The sequence below is a fragment of the Nothobranchius furzeri genome, chromosome 15 (assembly GCF_043380555.1).
Source record: "Nothobranchius furzeri strain GRZ-AD chromosome 15, NfurGRZ-RIMD1, whole genome shotgun sequence".
In the NCBI taxonomy this organism is placed as follows: Eukaryota; Metazoa; Chordata; class Actinopteri; order Cyprinodontiformes; family Nothobranchiidae; genus Nothobranchius; species Nothobranchius furzeri.
The window spans coordinates 50,585,757-50,609,864 of NC_091755.1; the positions used below are offsets into that span (position 1 = coordinate 50,585,757).

At 44.6% G+C, this 24,108-nt stretch overlaps 1 protein-coding gene across 2 annotated transcripts in view; it reads right to left on the reverse strand.

Moving 5' to 3' along the window:
* The window catches only part of plxna1a (plexin A1a), a 294,975-nt gene that overhangs the window by 96,670 nt on the left and 174,197 nt on the right, over window positions 1–24,108 (reverse strand). For both annotated transcript variants that reach the window (XM_070544978.1, XM_070544977.1), the window contains exons 9-10: window positions 21,135–21,335; window positions 4,649–4,745 (exon numbers count right to left, since the gene is read on the reverse strand). In XM_070544978.1, the coding sequence (XP_070401079.1) occupies window positions 4,649–4,745; window positions 21,135–21,335 (298 nt within the window). The remainder of the gene's footprint in view (window positions 1–4,648; window positions 4,746–21,134; window positions 21,336–24,108) is intronic.

Below are 24,108 nucleotides of genomic sequence, written 5' to 3' on the forward strand. Positions count from 1 at the left end.
TGAATCGTTCTTTGGTTTGACGTTGTTTCAGCTGTCATCAAGGATAGAAATGTTACAGATACTGTGAATGTCACCTTGTAAGACGTCGGACTCTCGTGCAGAAGACCTGGGTTTGATTCTGGATGTGAACATAGTTTATTTAGAGTTTCTTTTTTACATTAATGGTATATTTTTTTACAGTAAGATGTCCAAATTTTTATTTGAGACTCGCCGAACGGCATTGAATTCACAGATGAAAAAGATGTGGGTTCAACTTTCATTTTGGAACAATTTTTCAAGCAAGGGAAGGGAATGATCTGAGCATGCAGGACTGACCCATCATAAACCTTTTTCGGCTGTGCTGAAGAGAAAGGTACAGAACCAAATTATTTAATTAATTAGCTGCACATTCTCCTGTCCTCTGGGCCACACACACACACACACACACACACACACACACACACACACACACTCACACACACACACACACACACAAGGGACTGTCTCAGCTGTTATTTTCGTTAAGGAGTGTGCACTTACAGCATGCGCACCTCGTGCACGAGCCTACTATTGAAGCTGCCATTACGCTTTTGGCCTGAGGGGGCAATCGCAAGCATAAAAATTCAAAAGTCCGTAAAGTCCCATTAAATAATCATGGACCGACCCTACACGCCACCTCCCATAGATTTGAATTGAAGCCAAGTGGGCGGTTCCACCACCATCATGGCGGTGTCGCACATATCGTCACTCCCGGAAAAAAAAAAAAAAAACGGAGCTGAGAGTCGGAACGAGCCCCCGCACCGTGAGAACAAACATCCCGGTTCTAAAGCCGATCTTCATCCGCATCCGTCACGTGATCAGGAAGCAGAACATCCATGTGTTAGGAGATCGTTTTGGGCCGCTGCTGTAAATAAAGTGAGGCGCGAACCGGAAAAGCTTCTGCCGATCACAATTCAACAACGGATTCTGAAAGAACGTACTACACTCGAAACGCGCAGATTCTTCCTGATGTAAGACGTGAGTCTACTCTTTATTTTGGTAGATTTGATGCTGACATCATCCTAGCGCGCAACGTTCTGTGACTCTTAAAAAAACAGTAAAAACGCTGAAAATCGCTGGCAGTGTAGGGCTTTCTAATCAGGAAACGGCTGGCAGTGAATGAGTTAAAGATGTTTTTTGTACCGGGCTGTAAACATGTTTATTTCTGCTGTGGTGAGAGCATCTTTAACATGGGAGTCAATGGGTACTTGCTCCTTTCTGCAGCCACCCCCTAAAGGACGACGAGGGAACTGCAATTTTTGTTGCTTCTGCGTTGGATTCACTTTTGGCAGCCAAAGGTTGTCCCGTGAAGTATTGGGAGTTACGCTATGGAATGCAAACACTATATATATATATATATATATATATATATAAAGCTTATTTTAAGTCCAAACTCTCTGCAGAAATCCGAGAAAGTTTTTGTTTACATGAGTGATAACAGTAAAACATCAGGGTTGTCCATTATTGTTTTCTTTACAGATCGCTTTCCCCAAGTCCAGACTTGTGAATGCCTCCACACCACGGATATGGCTGATTCATTCAGCTGCGTAGAATTACACAGTGCTTTCTCTAATGTGTTTGCTCTCTAGTGGAAAAATTGCCATTTGGATTTGAGCAATTACAGCCGGTTTCTCTGGACTAGTGAGCACTGATCATGTAGAATCAAGCCCTTCTTTGGCTACTTTGGACACGTTTCCTGCTCTGATTTCTACGTCGTCTGCCAGCACAGAGCTGGAAAATTACTTTACAGATGAAGCAACAAAAATAAAGCGTGCAAATGATTCTCTGTTAAGTAAACAAAGAAAATGAACAGTTTGTGTTTCAGCTGACTGCCTGCTGACCTCACAAGCAGGTACGATGTTTGCACAGAGTGCTAAGTTTTCACTGACTAATGCTAACTGAACTCTACACATCAAAAACTGTTGATGACCTATTGAAAAATGGGTCTTAGTGTTGATTTGTTCTTGCAGAAAAAAAGTTAAATAGCAATAAAAGCACTTTTGAATATTTTTTTGTCCTAAAATGTTGTTTAAAATGTTTGTCAGGACTGAAGGACATGGGATTTTACATATTTACTATTATTTATTTCACCAGCAGCAAAATGAAGCAGTCAATCCAGAGGTCAAGCCCAGCTGGAGTTTAATATTTGTGCAGAATTATCCATGCAATGCTAAACTGATGGTATACAGATTATTAAACTAAGATCACCTGAACCGCTGTGAGGATTTGGACACTGGAACTGGTTTAGGACACAAAATCTGTCGGCTCATCGGTCTTGCGGGATGTTCACCGTTTCTCCAGACGCCACGCAGGGACATATTTACAATGAACATCAGTTATAATATATATAGTATGTGGCAAAACAATTTTCAATTAGCTGAAAGGTAATTTAAACAATCCTATTTTCCTCACAAGACTTTTTCTTTTTCACCACGGGGCTCCATATTTTCCACCCAGGCCTGGATTCTGGGTTCTGTTGGGTTCTGTAAGCCCCGGTGTTCAGTTTGATTTTGTGTTTCTGGATGCTGGGTCTTGTTTTACTTCCTCTGCTGGCCTGCCCCTGTAATTGACTTGATTGTTTCACCCGTGTCTTGTCAGGCCCAGTGTGTATTTACAGTCGCTGTCTACCTCACTTCCTTTGTTAGTCTCTCTGTTTACCAACTCTGTTCTTCCGACCCGTCCTGCACTTTAGTTATCCCCCCTGAGTATCCACGTGTCAGCTTCAGAAGATTCTCCTGCATTTCTGACGTTTTTTACCCGTCTTATTTTATTTCATTTATTCAATTCACCACAACCCTAAGTAAATATTTAAAGGGTTGCCTTCTTTTCATTTTTTGGGTTCTAATCACAAACACAACTTAAGCACTGCAGAGTCATAAATTGTTTATGGCGCTCCAACAACACGCACAGGCCTACACCCTGATGCAGGCTGATGTATAGAAAACTCTGAATACAATTAAACTGTATTGATTTTCAAATAAATTATTTAATTTCCAGTCTGGCTTGCTGTTACACATGAGTGAATCTTGCAAACTTGTGCTTTAAAAAAATTCAGACTCTTCATCTTCACTGGCTACTTTATTGTCATTGATTGAATTAATAATAAACTCATTAATTCATTAGTTGACTGTATATTTATTCATGAACTTGTCACTTTCTGTTTCATGCCTCAACCCAGATGTTTTTCGTCAGTTTGATGCGTTTAATTATTTAAAATTTCAGGATTTTACCCCATTTGGAAAAAGTTGAGGATTTGGAGACTGCTGCTATGGGAAGACCCTAATTGGATGAGAACTGATTACCAAACCATAGCAAATGGAAATAAGAAAGTGTATCCTAGAAAATATAAAAATGATCAACTTCATTACAAGAAATGCTGTTTAACCTCTAATGACAATTTATTTGCAACCTAAAAGATCAAATTTCAAAACCAACACATTCTCAGAGGTCCTTGAGTCGACTTCTGTGGGGACAAAAGCGTTTGCGCTCCGGTTTCAGAAATTAGAAGTGAGCCAGAGGCGAGTTGAGCAGAAGACGGCAGAACCTGGAATCTTACTTCCTGATATTCCAACATCTCTCCTCTGATTGGCTAACAGCAACACAACTGTACCACTGACTATTTGCCCTGCAACATCCAAGCCGGCAGGAGTTTTGCTGTGTGGTGGAGTTGCTAATGCTAACAGTTAGCTCCTACTAGGTGAGACACGCACGCTCAGCTCTCTCCTGGACACTAAACAAACAACAGCCTTCCCTGTTGTGAGGCAAGATGGAAGACTCCATGAATAATATGCTGGTTTTTCTAATCTGAGAGTTTCCCCATCTGTTTTTCGCGGCTAATGCAGGAAACAGGAGCAGAAGGCCATTTTCACGTTTAGCCTGCATATTAAACTCAAGGTGACTGATCTTATTTCTCAGTGAGCTTGGCCTTAAAACCAATCCTCAGCTATATTTGTAACCTGCAGCGTGTTAACATTAGGATGAGATAATGCAAGGAAATTAGATGAAAATGTGAAGATGAAAGAAACTAACAGAAGTTAAAAGATTAGAGACGGTTAGTTAATCTGACTCCACGCGTTCAGAGAAAAAGACTGCACGACACAGTTGAGAGCGAGACTTGCATTATCTTGTGTAATGGGACGTCTAAAATCATTAGCCTCCACCACCCAATGTATTACACTTGATGAAGAATTAAAAAATGAGTAATTATTTTCCACTTCATGCACAAATAGTGATTAAAAATCATAAGTACCATCCCTCTGTGTCGCTTTGTGTTTTTCTTTATCATCCCTTTATTTAAGTCAACCCTCTGCCAATATGTAGTGCATTCATCATTCTGTCATGCAGCCGTCAGTCTTTTTGACTTCATCCTACAGCTAGTTGTTGTTATTCCTGCCCAACATCCATCCCCATTCACTTCCACATTAGATGTTTGTTCTCATCACCCTCTATCCGCTCTTCTTTCATTAGAGAGATCAACAGCACACTTTCACCTTATTTTTGCAGTAAACTGCACACATCGTTGGTGCTTTGCACCAATTCATTGCAGGCTAACGAACAAGCGGCATTTCCCTGCAGAAGAAGAGGAGGAGGAGGAATCACAAAGGTCTCCATTGCAGCACAACCGCTCTACCTTGAATGTTGAAAGGGTTGTCGATGACAAAGTTTCCATTCCACACCACAGAGAGGTCAACCGGCAGGTCACTGATATCGCTGCCCTCGTAGTCGTACTGCAACAGAAAACCAGAGAGACAAAGAGTGTAAGAAGACTGTTGATTTATAATGAATTCAATGCAAATTGGGAACTGTGTGAGAAATTGTTTCATTTGCATAGTGATTCACCCAGACTTGTTCTATGCAGACAGCGATGCTGCCCCAGAACACATGCATGCATAAATCCAAATCTTCCAAAACAGACATATTTCATAAACACACACACACAGAAGATGGGTTACAGTTGAACGCGCTTAGAGGAACGGGAACCGGGCTGAGGAGATGAGCAGAGTGATATGGAGGGAGATAAGACAGGACAGTTGACAAGAAGAAGATGAGGAGAAGGATGAGCAGGTCGTGGAGGTGCTAAGACGGCCAGAGGAGCAGACACAAATTGAACACTGACATGTGCGTGAAGGGACCTTATTCATTTAAACATAAGCTAAGTGGTGGGATGAGGGGAAGGCAGAGACAAGATGCGGAGCAGAGGAAAGTGAAATTGGCATTTCCAATTTGCTCACTGACACAGTGGATTTGGTAGGCAGAGCTCGGCCATCCCATGTGGGGAACGAGGTCTGAAACACACACACACACACACACACACACACACACACACACACGCACACACGCACACACACTTACGTTACAAACAGAACTTTTCCACAACAGACGCTAAAGTGGATCTGTTGCTGTTTTCTATAACCAGTGGCAGGTTTAGCAATTTGGGGGCCCAAGGCGAACACAGACATGGGCCCCCTTACTCTAAATTTTCGACAATCTTACCTGTAACTGGATTTGTGAAACTCTCCCCTCTTCTGACATGAGTTATTTACACTTTTTATTAGTCCTCCTCTTTTTTCCTGTCTTTCTCTCCCTTTGAGCGCTTTCAATATTTGCTCTGCTTTCTTCTTCCTGCCGGTGCTCCTGTGCTTTTTTTTGTTTTGTTTTGTTTTTCTATTTTCCATTTTGGTCTATGTTTTCCTCCCTTTAAACATTTTCTATTGTCTTTCCTTTTCTGCTTCCTTTTGATGTTTACATAGAAAACATCACTTTCGGAAGTGAAGATAAAAGCTTTTGTGAAGCAAGTTGCTTCTTTCTCTAATTGGAGCCACTAGGATATTTCAGGCTTCATGTTTTGACTACCGCTTTGAGTTTTTTTGCGAACGCTCCCACCTCTCTTCTTCTTCTTTTGTTTTCTCTTCTTATCCTTATTTGTGGTCTTATGGCACTTGGCAGATAACAATTTGGTGCATTACCACCACCACCTGGATTGGAGTGGAATGACTACCAATCACTTCCTGTTTGTGCATCAGCGTCTTAAAGGAATAGTCCATTGTGGCATTAACAGAGGGGTGCTGGCAGTCAGGGCTTGGAGGCCCCCCAACATAAGGGGGCCCCAGGTGGCCACCGACCTATGCCTAGCAGTTTTTACATCCTTGTGAGCCTGATTCATTCATTCACTCAATCCTCTGATTATCTCAGAGGTGAGATGTCCAAATATCAGGAAAAAGGACTCCAAATCCTGCTGTCTATTTCTCCCTTTTGTTCCAGCTCAGTTCAGATGCAACAACCGGTGCACTAATGAAAACAGATCTTGTGGAATTGTTATTGACTTTTATAGCCTACCTGTTGGAATTTTATATTAAAATGTTTTAACTAAATGTATATTTGAACTATCATGCAAACCACAAGTCTAACTTTGAGAAATAGCATAATAAAATGTGTTTTTCCATTGGGTAAACACCTTCTTCAGTTGAAATAAATCCACTGGGGGTGAAGGGAAACCAATCCAAGATGGCAGACTGCTCCAATAGGCAGCACTAGTCCATTGGGTGTCTACGTATATGATGTCTGTGGTTTGACGGGAGAAAATTCTGTCTTCGTACAACTACACCTTTAACTTTCTGCAACATTTTCAATGAATGAACAAAGAAACAAATGCATTTGCAGAATTTCTTCTAAAAGCTAAATGGGCTCATTTTTTTACTGGCCCAAGATGCAATAAATCAATACTTCTAGATTTGATGGCGAAGCAGCATTGGCACATGGCTGCAGAAATAACAAATGAAATTAGCTAGCTGGGAAAATGTAACCAAAGCACCCAGAATGACACATTACTCAATGTTCTCACAATCCTACAAGTAAATAAACAGTCAGGAGAACGGTGGGGCATCTGAAACACTGCTGAGACGTTTGGATGAACACAGACCAATGAAAGCACAGGATTCTGGGAGGTCAACAGCTCCGTAAGAGAGGGATTAAGCTAAAATACAAAAGAGAAGCTGATGGAACTTTTTCACTTCCCACTAGTGGCGCAGTGTGACCCTGATCCATCACACATGTGTGTCTATTAGCATCACTTATTCACCCCACCAGCTAAAGCGGTGTGTATGTCAGCCACACACACACACACACAAACACACACACACACACACACACACACACACACACACACACACAGACGTTGCTTCTCTCCTCCTACTGTGCCAAGCCCCCTTGCCCCCATTAAACTTTAAGCGTTAGCTTGTCCGCCATCGCCAAAACACTGGCTGAGCTTGTTCTAATGTCAGTCCCTGCCCACCACGCTGCCCGCCACATCATGCTTTATTCATACGGTCACATGGTTTAAAATGCTGACACAAACCGCACCGTGACATCAAGGCCACCCACCCAATCACACCGAGCATCACCAGTCGTCTAACTGGCTTCCTCTGGGAGGATCCGGAGAAGCTGGAAAGTGCGTTAGCTGACTCAATGTGAAAAATTAAGAGCAGAAAGGATGGAGGAGTCAAGGGAGGAGAGGGAGCAGGAGAGACCAGCTGGGATTTATTTAGAAGCTACAGATCGCTGGTTTACAACAGATATAAAACTTTGCAAAGAGGGGGAAAAATGCTCTAAGACATTAGTTCTGGTAGTTCTTTAGATGATGGAGTTTGGCTTGATGATAAAACTCAGCAGCTACATGTTCTCTTTGCCTCCTGTGTTCTCTGACCACTCTCCAATACTCTGTGATGTTACGTTGCCATGTCCTGTCCCTGTGTGTGAAGCTCCAGCTACTAGGTTCAGAGCCCTGGATGCAGAAACTATTTCAAAGTTTGTGGACTGTATGTCTGTAAGGTTAGAGACCTTTAACCCAGATCCATCTAACGTTGATCACTATTCACAACACTTTGATGTACTTTGTAATCAGGTCCTGGACGTGGTTGCCCCTCTCAAGCTTTGCAAGTCTCGGCCTAGGAGGGAGCCTTGGCTCTCTGATGTCACTTGTAGGCGGGTGTGTAGATCCTCTGAGAGAAAGTGGAAAAAGGATGGCCTACAGGTCTCGCGTGAGTTGTTCAGAGCATCTCTGGTTGCTTATCAGGATGCAGTGAGGGCCGCCAGAATGGCCTATTTTGCAGACATCATTGAGACTAACTCCAATAATCCTAAGATTCTCTTCAAAACGCTAAACTCAGTTCTGGTGTATCAGGAGCCTAGCACCATGTCTCCTACAGCTGCTGGAAACTCTGAAGCTTTTCACAAATTCTTTGTTGATAAAGTATCAGGCATTAAAGCAGCTATTTCTGGTAACTCTATTGACCCTGTTCCAGTTCATCCATTACCACCCACCCTGACCCTGAGCTCCCTCAATACTGTTTCATACTCTGAGCTGAATAAGCTAGTTGCGAGGCAGAAGCCATCTGGCTCTCCACTTGATGTTCTACCGCCTCGTCTCTGGAAGGCTGCCTTTCCGTGCCTTGGCCCTTCACTTGGTCAGATTATCAATGGGAGCCTCAGCACAGGTGTGGTCCCAGCTGCTTTGAAAGCAGCAGTTATTCGGCCGACCCTGAAGAAACCTGGTGCTGATGTCTCTGTGATCGAAAATTACAGGCCTATCTCTACCCTGCCCTTTACATCTAAACTGCTTGAGAAAGTCGTTTATCAGCAGCTGGTCTCACATTTAGCTGACTCTGATCTGTTTGAGGTTTTCCAATCAGGGTTCAGGTCTGGCCATAGCACAGTCTGCTCTACTGAGGGTCCTAAATGACATCTATCTATCACTAGATCACGGAACATCTGTGCTGCTTCTGTTATTAGACCTGACAGCAGCCTTCGACACAGTTGACCACGCGATTCTACTTGATCGCTTGGAACTATGGGTTGGGATCAAAGGGTCAGCTCTGGACTGGTTTAGATCGTATCTCCAAAACAGGACATTCTGTGTTAAACTGGGTGATGTTTTTTCTTCTTGGGAGGGGCTCCGGTGGGGGGTCCCGCAGGGGTCGATCCTTGGTCCACTTTTGTTTGCCATTTATCTGCTACCTCTGGGGTCAATCTTTCGTAAACATGGCCTATCATTCCATCTGTATGCTGACGATTGCCAGATTTACTCTCCATTGTGTCAGGAGAAAGGTCACTCTATTCAGTCCTTTGTCTCCTGTGTTACTGAGGTGAAGTCTTGGCTAATGTCCAACTATCTACATCTGAATGAGGGAAAGACAGAGCTCATTGTTTTTCACCCCAACAGCAGGAATGTGGATCGTTATGCTGATCTTGGCCCTCTTTCTCCATACTCAAAACCAGTTGTTACCAGTTTGGGGGTGAAACTTGATGTAGGACTTAAATTTGATGCTCACATCAATTCTGTGATCCGGTCCAGTTTCTTTCACCTGAGACGCCTTGCTAAAATCAAGCATATGCTGTCGAGAGCCCACCTGGAGCGGGTACTGCATGCCTTTGTAATTTCTCGGCTTGACTACTGCAACTCTCTCTACGCAGGGTTGTGTCAGTCAACACTGCGTCGCCTACAGGTTGTGCAGAACAGCGCTGCCAGGTTCCTGACTGGGACCAGGAAACGGGACCACATCAGTCCAGTTCTGGCCTCCCTGCACTGGCTTCCGATTTCCTATCGCTCACAATTCAAAATACTCGTCTTTGTTTATCATTTCTTCCAGGGTGGTGCTTCCCCCTATCTGGCCACACTCCTGAACAAACATTCCCCATCACGCGCTCTGCGCTCCTCTGACCAAGGCCTGCTCGCTGTCCCTCGGTCTAGGTGTCGTACCCGTGGGGACCGGGCTTTCTCAGTCCTAGCACCGTTACTCTGGAACCAGTTGCCAACCTCAGTTAGGCTGTCCCCTTCTCTGCCAGTCTTTAAGAATCACCTAAAAACACACCTCCTCCGCTTGGCGTTTCCAGAACATGTTTGATTATGGCCCTCTATTATGTTGAATCCATTCCACAGTTTTCATTGGTACACTCAATCCATCCACTCAATCCAATTGTGTTTCACACATTTGTATTTTACCGGAATGTTTCATCTATCTTGTTATTTCCATTTTGTATTTTGTAATTTGTATTTTGTAATTTGAATTTCTTTTATTGTTGATTTATTCAGTATAATTACTTACAACTGTACCATGTTCAGCGCTTTGGGCTTCCTGACAGGGTTGCGGAAGGCGCTTTATAAATAAAGCTTTGATTGATTGATTGATTGATTCTCACACACAATTAAACACAGTGTAAAAGTGATTTAATGATAATTTAACAAGAAACCTTATTAAAGGCTTCCTTACAGCAGCTATCGGTGCTGATTTGACTGGTAGAGTCTCTCTGACTATCGGGAGTGGCTATGGATGTCCTCCACTTCTTAGAGGGAGCTGAACATTTGATTACATTTAAAAAGTCTGCAGTTCAAAGGTTTTACACATATTTAAGCAAGGTCCTTGGCATTATGCTAAACATGTTATTGGCAGTGATGAGACAACTGAAAGGAGAAGCGGATGCTGACAGGGTGTAATAAATGTCACTATGACTGTCAATTTAAAGGCAAACAAAAAAATACAGTTTTTGAGTTCGATTTGATGTGACCCCTGCTCCCCATTGCACCGGACCCTTCATGTTCCTCCTGCGGGTGGTGGGTACACAGTTGGATAAGCCCATGTATCCGGTTCAGGCTGGGCCCGGCAGGGCCCCATGGGCGAAAGCCCGACCACCAGGCGTTCGCTCACGGGCCCCAACCCCAGGCCTGGCTCTAGGGTGGGACCCCGGTCACCCTCCGGGCCGGGTACTCCGACTCTTTGACTTTACATCCATGAAAGATCCTGTGAACCGTTCTTTGTCTGACCCTTCACCTAAGACCAATTTGTCGTGGGAGACCCTACCAGTGGCACAAAGTGCCCCAGACAACATGGCTCCTAGGATCATTATGGCACTCAAACTCCTCCAACACGATAAGGTGACGGTTCAAGGAGGTGGATCGGGTGGCAGACCAAGGCGGGAGCCTTGGTGGTCTGATCCCCAGACAAGGAAACTGGTTTTTGGGACATGGAACGTCACCTCACTGGCGGGGAAGGAACAGGAGCTTGTGGCAGAGGTTGAGCAGTACCGGCTAGATATAGTCGGACTCACCAGGACACAAAGCATTGGCTCTGGAACCCAAGTCCTTGAGAGGGGTTGGCCACTCTCCTTTGCTGGAGTTGCTCGGGTGAGAGGCGGAGGGCTGTGGTTGGCTTTTTGTTAGCCCCAAGATTCTCTGCCTGTGTGTTGGGGTTTACCCTGGGGGACGAGAGAGTAGCTGCCCTGCGCCTTCGGGTCGGGGAACGGGTCCTGACTGTTGTTTGTGCTTATGGGCCAAATACCAGTTCAGAGTACCCACCCTTTTTGGAGTCCCTGGGACGAATGCTAGATAGTGCTCCATCAGGGGACTCCATTGTCCTGCTGGGGGACTTCAATGCTCACGTGGGCAATGACAGCATCACCTGGAGGGGTGTCATTGGGAGGAACGGCCCGCCTGATCTGAACTTGAGTGGTGTTTCGTTATTGGACTTCTGTGCAAGCCGCAGTTTGGCCAAAACGAACACCATGTTCGAACATAAGGATGCCCATCGGTACACTTGGTACCAGGGCAGCCTAGGTCGCAGGTCGATGATAGACTTTGTAGTCATATCATCTGACCTGCGGCCGTATGTTTTGGACACCCGAGTGAAGAGAGGAGCGGAGCTGTCAACTGATGGCAGGGGAAGATGCCGTGTAGACCTGGCAGACCCAAACGCATAGTGAGGGTCTGCTGGGAATGCTTGGCAGAAGAACCTGTTAAGACGGTATTCAACTCCCACCTCCGGCAGAGCTTTGACCGCGTCCCGAGAGCAGTGGGGGACAGTGACTCCGAGTGGGCCTTGTTCCACTCTGCGATTGTTGAGGCGGCTGTTGCTAGCTGTGGTCGCAAGGTGGCCGGTGCCAGTCGTGGTGGCTACCCCCGTACCCACTGGTGGACACCAGAGGTTCGGGTAGCCGTCAGGCTGAAGAAGGAGGCCTACAGGACGTGGCTGGTCTGTGGGTCCCCAGAGGCAGCAGAAAGGTACCGGATAGCCAAGCGGGGTGCAGCAATGGCAGTTGCCGGGGCAAAATCCTGGGAGTGGGAGTAGTTTGGTGAGGCCATGGAAAAAGAGCCATGGTGTGGAGTGTGTTGAGTTTGGTGGCAGGAGAATCTCATCTCTGCTTTTTGCGGATGATGTGGTCCTCCTAGATTCATCCAGTTCTGACCTTCAGCTCTTGCTGGGCAGGTTCGCGGCCGAGTGTGAAGCGGCTGGGATGAGGATCAGCACCTCCAAATCTGAGACCATGGTTCTCAACCGGAAAAGGGTGGCTTTCCAACTCCGGGTCGGGGAGGAGTTTAAGTATCTCGGGGTCTTGTTCACGAGTGAGGGTAGGAGGGATCGGGAGATCGACAGGCGGATTGGTTCAGCGTCTGCAGTGATGCGGACGCTGAGCTGATCTGTTGTGGTGAAGACGGAGCTGAGCCAGAAAGCCAGGCTCTCAATTTACTGGTCGATCTACTTCCTAATCCTCACCTATGGTCATGAGCTTTGGGTAATGACCGAAAGAACGAGATCGCGGCCGAAATGAGTTTCCTCCATAGGGTGGCCGGGCTCAGCCTTAGAGATAGGGTGAGGAGCTCGGACATTCGGGAGGGACTCGGAGTAGAACCGCTGCTCCTCCGGATTGAAAGGAGTCAGCTGAGGTGGTTTGGGAATCTGGTCAGGATGCCTCCTGGACGCCTCCCTGGGGAGGTGTTTCGGGCAGGTCCTGACCCAGGACACGTTGGAGAGGTTACATCTCCAATCTGGTCCGGGAACGCCTTGGGGTCCTGTCGGAGGAGCTGGTGGAGGTGGCCGGGGAGAGGACGGTCTGGAGCTCCCTAGTTTGGATGCTGCCCCCGCGACCCGGACCCGGATAAGCGGAGGAAGACGACGACGACGACTTGAAGTGACGTTTAATGAAAACAATAAAAAGTAACCAAAAACCCTGATTATTCTGTGTATAATGAAGAACATAAGAAAATGAAATAAAAAGTAGACATTGTACTTCCCATCAGCATGCAGTCAGGCTATTTGACATTAATTTTGTAAACATATGTGAACAACAGCATCCCTTTAAGAGTCTGCTTCTTTCACAACAGCCAATAAAGGGATTATGATGCACTGATTTGAAAAACCCAAGAAAAGGAAACTAATTTTACAGATATATATATATATATATATATATATATATATATATATATATATATATATATATATATATATATATATATATATATATATATATATATATATATATATTTATTTATTTATTTTTATTTTTTTTTTTGCGTGTGTGATTGCAAATAGGGAATGTCTTTGTGTAGCAATGAAGTTTCACAAAACCACAGCCCTCTGCTCCTGGTTTAACTTGGATTTAACAGGTTGCTGGTTCAACACCCAGCTGGTGCCTATTTTTTGTGTGTCTAGTTTTCATGGACTCTCTATGCATCTGTGGGTGCCTTACAGGTGTAAAACCTGCACGTTAGAGCAGCTGATTACTTTAAATTGTCACCAATGAGTGTCTGAATTCTTGCCTGTAATATTAATATAATTAAAGACCAAGTTCACTTGTTTTTCAACACCTGCTGTGGTCCACAGTTTGTGGTGCTCCTGTTTCAGGAAGCAGAAGTGAGCCAGAGCAGAGCTGAGCAGAAGACAGCAGGTTTCTTAGCAGGAGTCTTATTTAAAGAGCAAGTCACTCCCTACCAGTGTATTACTCCACTCCCACTTCCTGATTGAAAAATGCAACAAATGCTGTTGCCTAGCAGACTGAGAGGGCAGAGCCGCTAACAAATACTCACACAGGCTCACAACGACATTGTGACATCATAACGTTCTAGGGTACCTCTTAGCCAATAGCGATGGCAGAGTTAAATTCAAATGCAGTGCAGAGTTTTTACCTGACAATGGCACAACAGACAGTTTTAGGCAGAAAATAAACATTTGAACTAAAATGAATTAAAGTGCAAAACTATTGATGGCACGTGTCTGCAGCACGATTAGACATGCATTTATATAGTTTATCAGAAAAAAAAGTTGATTTGGGGGGAAGATGAAATCAACCAGGTATATATATTTATTTTTATTAAATAACTAAATATCTTAATTGTGGAGTACCCAGTTAGCCGATAGTAATGCCAGGTTTTTGCAAATCCATGACATTTTGTGCAGCTTTGTTCTTAAAGCGGTGTCAAACACAGGACTGGTTTAACCCCACAGATCACACCCCTCCACTGAGACGCCCCTCAGCTGGCCTACTGTCCTGCCTCCCCCTCCCAGAGCACCCAGAGCTGCTGGAAATGAGTAATCAGACTCATTACTGAAGCCTCTGGCCAGCTCCTTTATGTCACTGCATGTAATTAATCTACCTGAGACAACTCATAGCGTGCCCCCCAGGGATGAGAGTGGAGGGGAGGAAGGGGAAGAAGAGGAGAGGAGGATGTCCACAAAAAGTTGTGTGAATGCAAACGGAGAACAGCTTACATGCAGATAAGAGGAAAGTGGGAGAAGCGGGAATGAAAGGGGATTAGACGGGACAGAGAAGTAGGAGTGATGGAAAAAAGAGGAGGCAAAACCACCGCGTGATGAAAGAATGAACGGGGGGGGGGGGGGGGTGAACAGAATGACATCAGGAGGAGTTTGAGCTTGACGACAGGGAGATATTGGGGAGGAAAGAGGTGGGAAGGATGGGACATGAGAAGGAGGGTGACAAGAGGAGAAAGAAAGGTAAGGGAGGGGAGGGGAAGGGAGGGAAGGGGGTGTAAAAAGTACGAGGTGAGCACAAAGCCGTCCCTGGCCTCATTAAAGTAACACAGCAGCCTGGCTCAGGTTCATTCGTTATCTGCTCCTGCACTCGTTTATTCTCCCGCTACATGAATCGTCTCCATGGACCACATGTCTCCATGGATTGTATGAACAGATAGGGTGTGTGTGTGTGTGTGTGTGTGTGTGTGTGTGTGTGTGTCTGCACGTATGCATATACGCTGAAGCGTCAAAGGAACTAAAAACTGCCGATGTTAACAAAACAGAGCAGCTGGCTAGTGGAAGGGGGACGAGGCAGGAAAACTGGGAGCTGTGCTCATGCACATGAGTGTGCACGTGCAGGTCATCCCCGAGTAATTAGTCATGTTGAAGGATACCAGAGTGTGCGTTAAAAATACACTACTAGGGCGCATATTCCCAGCATGAAAGTCCCCCGTTTCAATTTATTTCCACTGAATTCAAACGGGTTTTTGCTAAACTAACAACTTTGGGAGTAATTCTCTTTGTTGGTTTTTTGCACTGCAGTAAACAAATACCTCAGCATCACAAACAGATATTACAGTCCCATTTCCCCTTCGGAGCTAGCAAAGGTTAAAATTAAGCATCAGATGATAATTCTGAAAAGAAAGACTGGAGCAGGGTAAAACATGCTAGACAAAATAGTGGAAATGCACCTTTAGAGTCAATTATTGGTGGAAAAAACACATTTTGACCTTTTTTTCTCAGAATTGTGGCTTTATGCGCAAAACCAAGAATTCAGAAGAATTTTCTTTACTTTTTCAGTTCTTCTCACTGGCCCTACTCCTCTTCCGTATGGATCCCAACTGCAGGCTGAAACTGCAGTCAGCATCAGTCAGTGAAATTATTAAATTTAACAATAATAAATTCATTCTTTGCATTCTAATGTAAAACTGAGGTTCGAGAAATGATATTTATTCTGCATATGGTGGATTCAATTTGGAAAAAGCGTTTTCTGAAGGGACTGACATGCAAACAGCTAGTCAGAGCCATGTCACAGATTGTTTAGAATCTTCTTCTATCGCAAACAAATAAAACTGAATTTGATTATAAAGGTTTTTTTTCTAAACCTTCATGTCACTATTTATTTGACATTATGGAGCTAATCCATCAAGAACATGAACATACTCGAGCTGGAATGACTCCTGGCTGAACCGGGAACAATGCAGGCTGCAGCAAACGTCGAGAATTCAGTTAAAAAAAAATTAAACTGAGTTTGCATTTTCTGAATTTCTGGTCAGACTGGGGTTGTTTTATGAGTTAAAAGCGTTTTTACACCTTTAGTCAGCATAACTGAGCTAAACAAACACCGTTTGCTCCATAAAGAGGCCTTTTGCATTCAGATTTACAAAAGTTGAATGGAGATTTTTTTTTCCTCATTAACTTTAAACCAATGCCATTTTTATTTATAGAGCATTTCACTGCATCCATTTAATCACAAATATGACTTTTTTACATTAAACTGATCCTGTTGTGTAGCTAGAAAAACACACACACACACACACACAAAAGTAAACTAACCACAAAAAGCACACAACCAACAAGCTGGATAAAATCTGTTGCATTTTACCAACAAAGCAACGGTTCCTTTCAGAATAAAAGCTGAACTCACTGACCCAAGGGGGGTCCCTTTGACACTGTGAACCACCTGTCGCTTTTTACCTGGAGACAATCCAGAGACTAGTTTGTCGTACTGCTGACGCTGTTTCACCGTCTCCGGTACAGAAAGGGGGGTCCGAGGACCTGGCATTCTGGATCTGTACGGAAGTCTAATCTCAAGGGTATGTGAGGAGCGACAACATGGCACCTCATGTGTTTATGAAACTCCGATCAAACTCTGATCATAGCTAGAAGCAAAACATCACAACATCATTCATACTTGCTTCTCCGGATACGAGAGTTCTGATTAAACATCACTCACACATACACCATTCATCTCATTTCTCATTACACCAGATCCATCCATCATTTAGAGTTAGAGTTAGTCTTGTTTAAAATTGTTTAAATTGTTTAGAAATAAATCATCTTAAATGGTTTAAAGGACTCTCTCTTCTCTTGTCTCTCAGTTAATACAAAGTGTTACATAATCCCTGCAATAAAAAGATCCAATCTTCTGATTAAATAACCCAACGGTCCGTAAGATTGATTTCATATTAACTATGGAATCGTATGTCTCACGGGTCCTTAATTAGATGCAAGTTAACTTCTTTTACACTTTATATATTTATAGAATAAAAATAAATAAATAAAACTTGTGTAAATAATCTAACGCTAAAAAAGACTGCATTGTACAGAACAAGTCCCGTGTGGGTGTTAGACGTATGTTCGTATCCTCTTTGTGTCATGTTTGATAATGTAAGCTGCAGTCCTCCCATCAGTCATATCTGGATACGTTTTATTAACAATGCAACGTTAAAACAAATGTGCTCAAACTGGCTACGTTGCTCAGAAGTGTCCCAGATGCATGGACCAACAGCAGGAAGTCCGTGCACACTCACACACGCGCACACACACATATTTGTGTCAGTGTAATAAATCATGTAAAGCAGATTCCTGGTCGTTGCTGATGCTACAGTCTCCGTCTGCTCCACATGATTAGGAAGAGGATCATGTGGAGAATCTCCATATGTCTGCTTCGCGTTGGGCTTCCAAACCCCTGGGGAGGACAAGCGCATGGGAGTGTGTGGGTTTGTCCATGAAAGATTTAAAAAAAAAAAGGTATTCCCGCAGCTTCCCTGTATCCTGCCTGCGAGTGCACAAGATCGTGCACGTATCATCTCGTGAATTTTCCGGTCTGCGCCGATGCATGCTGCAGATCCCTGGTGTGTTTGAGTTTGCAAGTTCAATGTTTCGGTGTTTGGTGAGGGGCTAAATAATGCACCCAGAGACAGTATATGATTCAATGGATGACTGTACATCTACTGTCGGCTAATTCTCCCTGTGATTTATTACCCTCTGTTAGTCACAGCCAGCCATGATACACACACACACACACACCTCCCTGCTGAGAATACTGAATACAATAGTAGCCAGTGAGCAGCTTCACAATCACAGATGGATCAGCTATTGATCCACCCCACTCCACTCCACTCCACTCCCCTCCCACACACACACACACACACACACACACACACACACACACACACACACACACACACACACACACACACACACACACACACACACACACACACACACACACACACACACACACACACACACACACACACACACACACACACACACACACCCTTTAAGTTCGGAAATCCGAGTTAAAAGAAAGGTGTCTAGAGAATCTTTCACCCCAAAAACATCACAAATATATTTAATTAGCCCAGTAATAAATAGTCCGACTTCTACTGTAAAATAACGAATTATTTGCTGGAGTAAACAGTTTCCTGCTCCTCCACCCTACTGGTTGAATGGTAAATGACCTGCATTTGGATAGTGCCTTCTTCTAGTACAGTTCCAGTTCTTCTGGTCCGCTGAGGGCTGCAGAGTGCTGTCCAGAGTGAAGTTGGTGAAGTTCACAATCACTGAAATAGATCGTCGTCATCGTCTTCCTCCACTTATCCGGGTCCGGGTCGCGGGGCAGCATCCCAACTATGGAGCTCCAGACCATCCTCTCCCCAGCCACCTCCACCAGCTCCTCCGGCAGGAACCCAAGGCGTTCCCGGACCAGATTGGAGATGTAACCTCTCCAACGTGTCCTGGGTCGACCCGGGGGCCTCCTGCCAGCAGGACGTGCCCGAAACACCTCCCCAGGGAGGCGTCCAGGAGGCATCCTGAACAGATGCCCAAACCACCTCAACTGACTCCTCTCGATCCGGAGGATGTAAATAGATGTAAATTTCAAATTTTAAAGGAAACCATTCAAACAAAATTGGTCTTGAAAAGTTTTTGATTATCTTCCAAAGTCCAGCGACTCGACAACTAGGCCCTCTGACTCATAAACGTTGCGAGACATTTTGGAAAACCTCTTAACAGATGTTTGCATTGTGTAGTTTTAGCTCTGGAGAGCCCTTTTCCCATATGAAATATGTCTTTATTGTATTTTTGTACTTTAATCTTATTTATTTTTCCGATTCCAAGAATTTTGAGCCCAAGATTATCAGCTTGTAACTTCATTAAACAAATCTGCACCAACGAAGCTGAATTTGTGAACTTTTAGCAGAAAAATGTGTAGAAATTATACTAAGTGTCTGAGAATGTGTTTAGTGTCCGTGCTAAACCAGGATTGCATGGATTAACAGTGTTGTACAGAACCCTTACAGTCCCAACGGCCCAACCCTCTGCTGTTCTGTTTAACATCATAGTTCTACTTTTTTCTGACTCATTCTTTTCTTTGTTTCACAGCTTTTAAAATAAAAAAAATCCTTTTATCTCCATCTGTTTTATCGTATTTGTTTGTTTTCCCCAGACTGGCTTGTTGAGCTTGGGCTGCTTTTTGGATTATTCCCATTTTCTCTTTTCTCGTCCTCCTTCTTCCATCACACTCTTTGTTACATCGTCATTGTCCGCACCTAATTCCCCTACCTCCCCTTTGGCTCAGTTTGTCTTTTCGGCTTCCTTCTCTCCCATTTGCCAAGCAGTGTGTGTGTGTGTGTGTGTGTGTGCGTGTGTGTGCGTGTGTGTCCGTCTGTCTACAACACCACTGCAATTTATCATCATTTTATCTACAGCTCCCTTAATTGGATCCTATCACGGTCCCACCTGACGAGCAGATAGGCGGGGGGGGGGGGGGGGGGGGGGGGCTTGCTCATTCCACCTCAACATCACACGGATGTGTGAATGTGGGCGCAGAGGCAAACACGCGGTTCAGCCTTCGACGTCTACCTCATTCAGCAGCTGCAAAGTTGCATTGAGACCTGCAGGTTTCCTACTTTCCTCGACTCCCGCGGAGATACGGTTGGAATTTTACAAAACATCGATGTGCACGAAGGAAAAAAAGTAATAAATGTGAGAGTACGTGTGTGTAAGTGTGATTCACTTGGTTTCGTTGGAGTTTTGCAGAGGAAGTCCTCCAGCATCAGCAATTCACAGCAGTAGAGGGGTAGTAATGAATGTATCGCAACACAGGGAATGAAAACTGCACACTGCTCCAAAACCAACTGCAACGTCGGAGAAGTCTCTCTGAACACACTCACACCCCCACAGTGGAATAAAATGTATACTTTTTACTTGTCTGTTGCACGACAAGTATCAGAAAAAACTGGGAATAATGTAGAGAATCACATCTAACAGTAAGTTTGACTGTAGCTTAAAAACAGAAATGTTGTTTAGGGTAATGCGAGTGAGGGGCAGTATTCCTTTAAAACCATCATATTTAAATATTCAACTTCATGTGCAGCACTTAAGTGTTTTTACAGCTCATTCAATATTCAAAAGGCTTTTGAGCAGTCGTGTCATTAAGGGCTAATCCGTCCAAAAAAAGCCCGTAATAACAACCCCAGAAGTCGGATCTAAAAGCACAATCACCGGCATGAAGCAATTAGAGAAACACAAGTGACCGAATATGCATGATTTACATTTCCAGATCACAAAAGAACCGTAGGAGCCGTCATTACGATCTGGAAATCAACTTCTGTAATTTGCCTCTTAACTTTTCTTGGAGTCACCGTCCAACATCAGAGGAACAAAGAATTCAAGGATCACACGGCTGGCGCTCACGCTTTCTTTTGTAGGGAATTCGGTGGAGTTCAAAAACAGCAAGTGGCTGCCGATCAGCAAAGTGAGCTAATGGTGACGCAGAAGTCGGTTAAATGAGCCGCAGCGACTGACAGGTGTGTGACAAGCTGAGGTAAAAGGGAGGGGGGGGGGGGGGGGGGGGGGGGGATCTGCGGAGCTGCCAAAGCCACACATTAGTTCCTGCAGCCGTTAGTCTGCTACGTCCTGCTATCTGGCCAATCACCGTGCCGCAGCCTACGCCTCGCATGTTGATCAGACAATAATCTGAATCATAATTCCCCCCCACCCCCACCCCCCACCCCAGCATCACGTCCTCATTGGACCTCAGGAAATGTACATTTCTGCAATGGTTGCTCCCTATTAGTGGAGACAGTTGGACTGAGAGCTGAGAGGCTGGAATCAGTAGCTGGAATGAAGAAAGAGTGACTTTGCAACACTCAGTCGCTGTGGCCTTATGCCTCAGCTTCATGTGTTCATGCCTGCCAGCTCCTACGCCTCACGCTGCAAACCAGCCAGCTGTGAAGCCTCCTAATCGCTGCACTATGGCTGTTTTGCTATGCGGTGCACTGTGGTGTGTGTGTGTGCTGCTACTCTTACCGTGGTCTTCTGACACTGTATGCTGGAGCTGTTGAACCTCAGAGCGGGGACGCTGTGCGAGTTTCCCTGGATGTGGAAGATGCACTCGTAGTTTCTCTGTCCGGACTGAGGCTGCGGCAGGTTCTGAGCCAGCAAAGTGACCGGCCTCATTACTCCGGCAGGAATATAAATCTGGGTGGAGGGCAGGATCTGAGGACACTCCTGGACAAGAAGAAAAAAGATGCAGCTACTGTTAGGAATTCCATCGACTTTTTGGTGTAGACTAATGCAAAATGCACCAAACATCCTGATGAAGAAAATGTATTTTCTAGGAGTGGAACAACACTTTCATACATTGATTCTATGGTCATCAATCCAAAACGCAAACATTGAATAACTATTTAGCAAACGCAATTTTTATTTTGAAAATTGCTTTATTTTGAAGTTCTGCTCTCATGCTGCTTTCCACCTGTTCCTGCACATCAACAAAAGTGGTAAATGGCCTGTATAGTGCCTTCTTAGAGTTCCACAACCCCCCAAGGTGCTTTACAAAACAACCAGTCATTCACCCATTCACACTGTAGCCGCAGCTGCCCTGGCGCGGACTGACAGAGGCGAAGTCAGTCCAACACTGGCGCTACCGGTTAGTGATGTGTCGGTCGCGAACGAACCAGCTCTAAGAGCCGGCTCTTTGAAGTGAACAACGGGAGCCGGCTCGTCATTGGGAGCTGTCCCCTCCCCTGCACCCTCCCCTCTTGCTTTGGTGAAAGCTACAGGCGATTGGTCAACATGTGTAACTGCGTGTCCACTGTCCACACAGAGCAGTAGGTGCGGGGAAGAGGGAGGATCAGACTCAGACTCACAGCAGAGCACACGCGGGGGGAGGGAGACGAGAGGGAATGAGGAGGAGGAAAAGGGTGAGCGAGAGGGAGTGTGACAAAGACAATGAGAAAATGAGCGACAGCAGTCGGAAAGTGGAGATTTCTTAAAGTGTTCAGTTATTAAATCCATAGAAATGATGAATATTTGATATATTGCATTTTTACATTAGTAAATTATTTTACATATAGTTTTGCATTATTTTGGTTATAAATGTACTCTACGCAACAGAAAATCTGAGGAGCCACTTGGGAACCGGAATTCCCATCACTACTACCGGTCCCTCCAACCACCAGCAGCAGGCAAGGTGGAAATGCAGAAGCTAGTGGAATCATGGTGAGCAGTGAGAAAACGGCCAGTAAAGAAATCCTCTCTCCCCTGGGAAAGAAAAAGCTGTGTTTCCACTACAGGAACAATCTACCTCTATGCCACTGAGAAGGTGAACTTTGTTTTTCGTCATTTCCGTCGATTCCACTTCAACTCTTCCAACTTTACAAACACCATTTGTTTCGTCTGCCAATGTCATTTCCTACTGAGTCAATCAGCGGGAGCAAACCAAAAGTTCCACTCAGCGACTCCACCGGGCCATTCCAAGTACCTTCCCCAGCTCGGGTACTTTGTTGGTTCCTGAAAACGGCCCGGTATCGGTCAGCCCACTCAAGTGGAGAAACGCACATGCCGTGAAGTTCCGATAAAATTACCCTAAAGCTCCGATACCAGAAACACGCCTATTGTGCTCAGTCACTTCTCATTTCATAGTAATTAGTGGAACATGAATGGAATAAATTTCAAATGGTATTCTGACTGAATATGAGGTATCGGCAAACGCTGAATCACAATCCACCTCATCAGTGCTGAAATTTGTGATTTACACCTCAGACATTGATCGTGTAAAGAAAATCAAGGTAGTAAGAAATGTTAAAGGTGCTTCCAGTGGCTTATTATTGTCAACATGGTAACCCAACACGGGTCACCTAACAGACTAAAAGGTATGCAGTGCAAAAGCTAGAAGCCACATTTCTAAATAAGTCGTTAACTCATTCGCTGCCAATGACGACTAAAGTTTTTACTGTGTGGGGGTCGGAACGAGCCCCTGCACCGTGAGAACAAACATCTCAGCTCTGAAGCCGACCTTCATCCGCATACGTCACGTGATCAGGAAGCAGAAAATCCATGTGTTAGGAGATCGTTTTGGGCCACTGCTGTAAAAAAAAGTGAGGTGCGAACCGGAAAAGCTTCTGCCGATCACAATTCAACAACGGATTATGAAAGAACGGATAATGCTCGAAGCGCGCGGATTCTTCCTGATGTAAGAGGTGAGTCTCCACTTTGCTTTGGTTGTTTTGGTGTCGACATCATCCTAGCGCGCAACATTCTGTGACTCTAAGAAAGCTGTAAAAACGGTGAGAAACGCTGGCAGCGAAGGGCTTTAGCGATCAGGAAACGGCTGGCAACGAACGAGTTAACAGAGTAAGACGAGTAAAACGTGATTTTTCATGTTTCTTTGTTTTATAAAGGAGAGGTAAAAAGTAAAGATCCTTCACTTCTAGTTATGATTATTTAGCCTGCATGTAATAGAAGTCTATGTCAGCTTGGGCATGCACTCTCCACTCTGAGGGGATTAGAGAATTACCTCCTACACTGGCAAGAGACTCAGTGGATGAAAGAAGACAAGGTGTTCTTGTTTTACAACGATGAGACAAGATATGAATGGGAGTGAGATGAGTTTGTTTGCAGAAGAACAAAACATCTTTCACTAGGAATGCACTGATATCAAAACCAGAATTGAAGGTTCCTGATTATTTTATTTTGAAAAACCTGATTTTGTGATTTTTAATGCTTTATTTAAAGGGTGTTTATGGTTGGAATTTAGAATTTTTCAGAATGTCTTGGAGTAGCAACAGAAAGGCTGAACGTTGCGTTTGACTCGTGGCCGGTAAGACGTGCTCCTCGGCTCAGACTAGGGATGAGCGAGTACACCACGATCTGTATCTGTTCAACCATCTAAATCAGTGGTTCCCAAACTTATTTAGCTGCACACCCCCTTCTATGTCCCGACCATGTCGACGCACCCCCCCCCCCCCCAGCCCCCATATCGGGGCATGGCTCTATATAT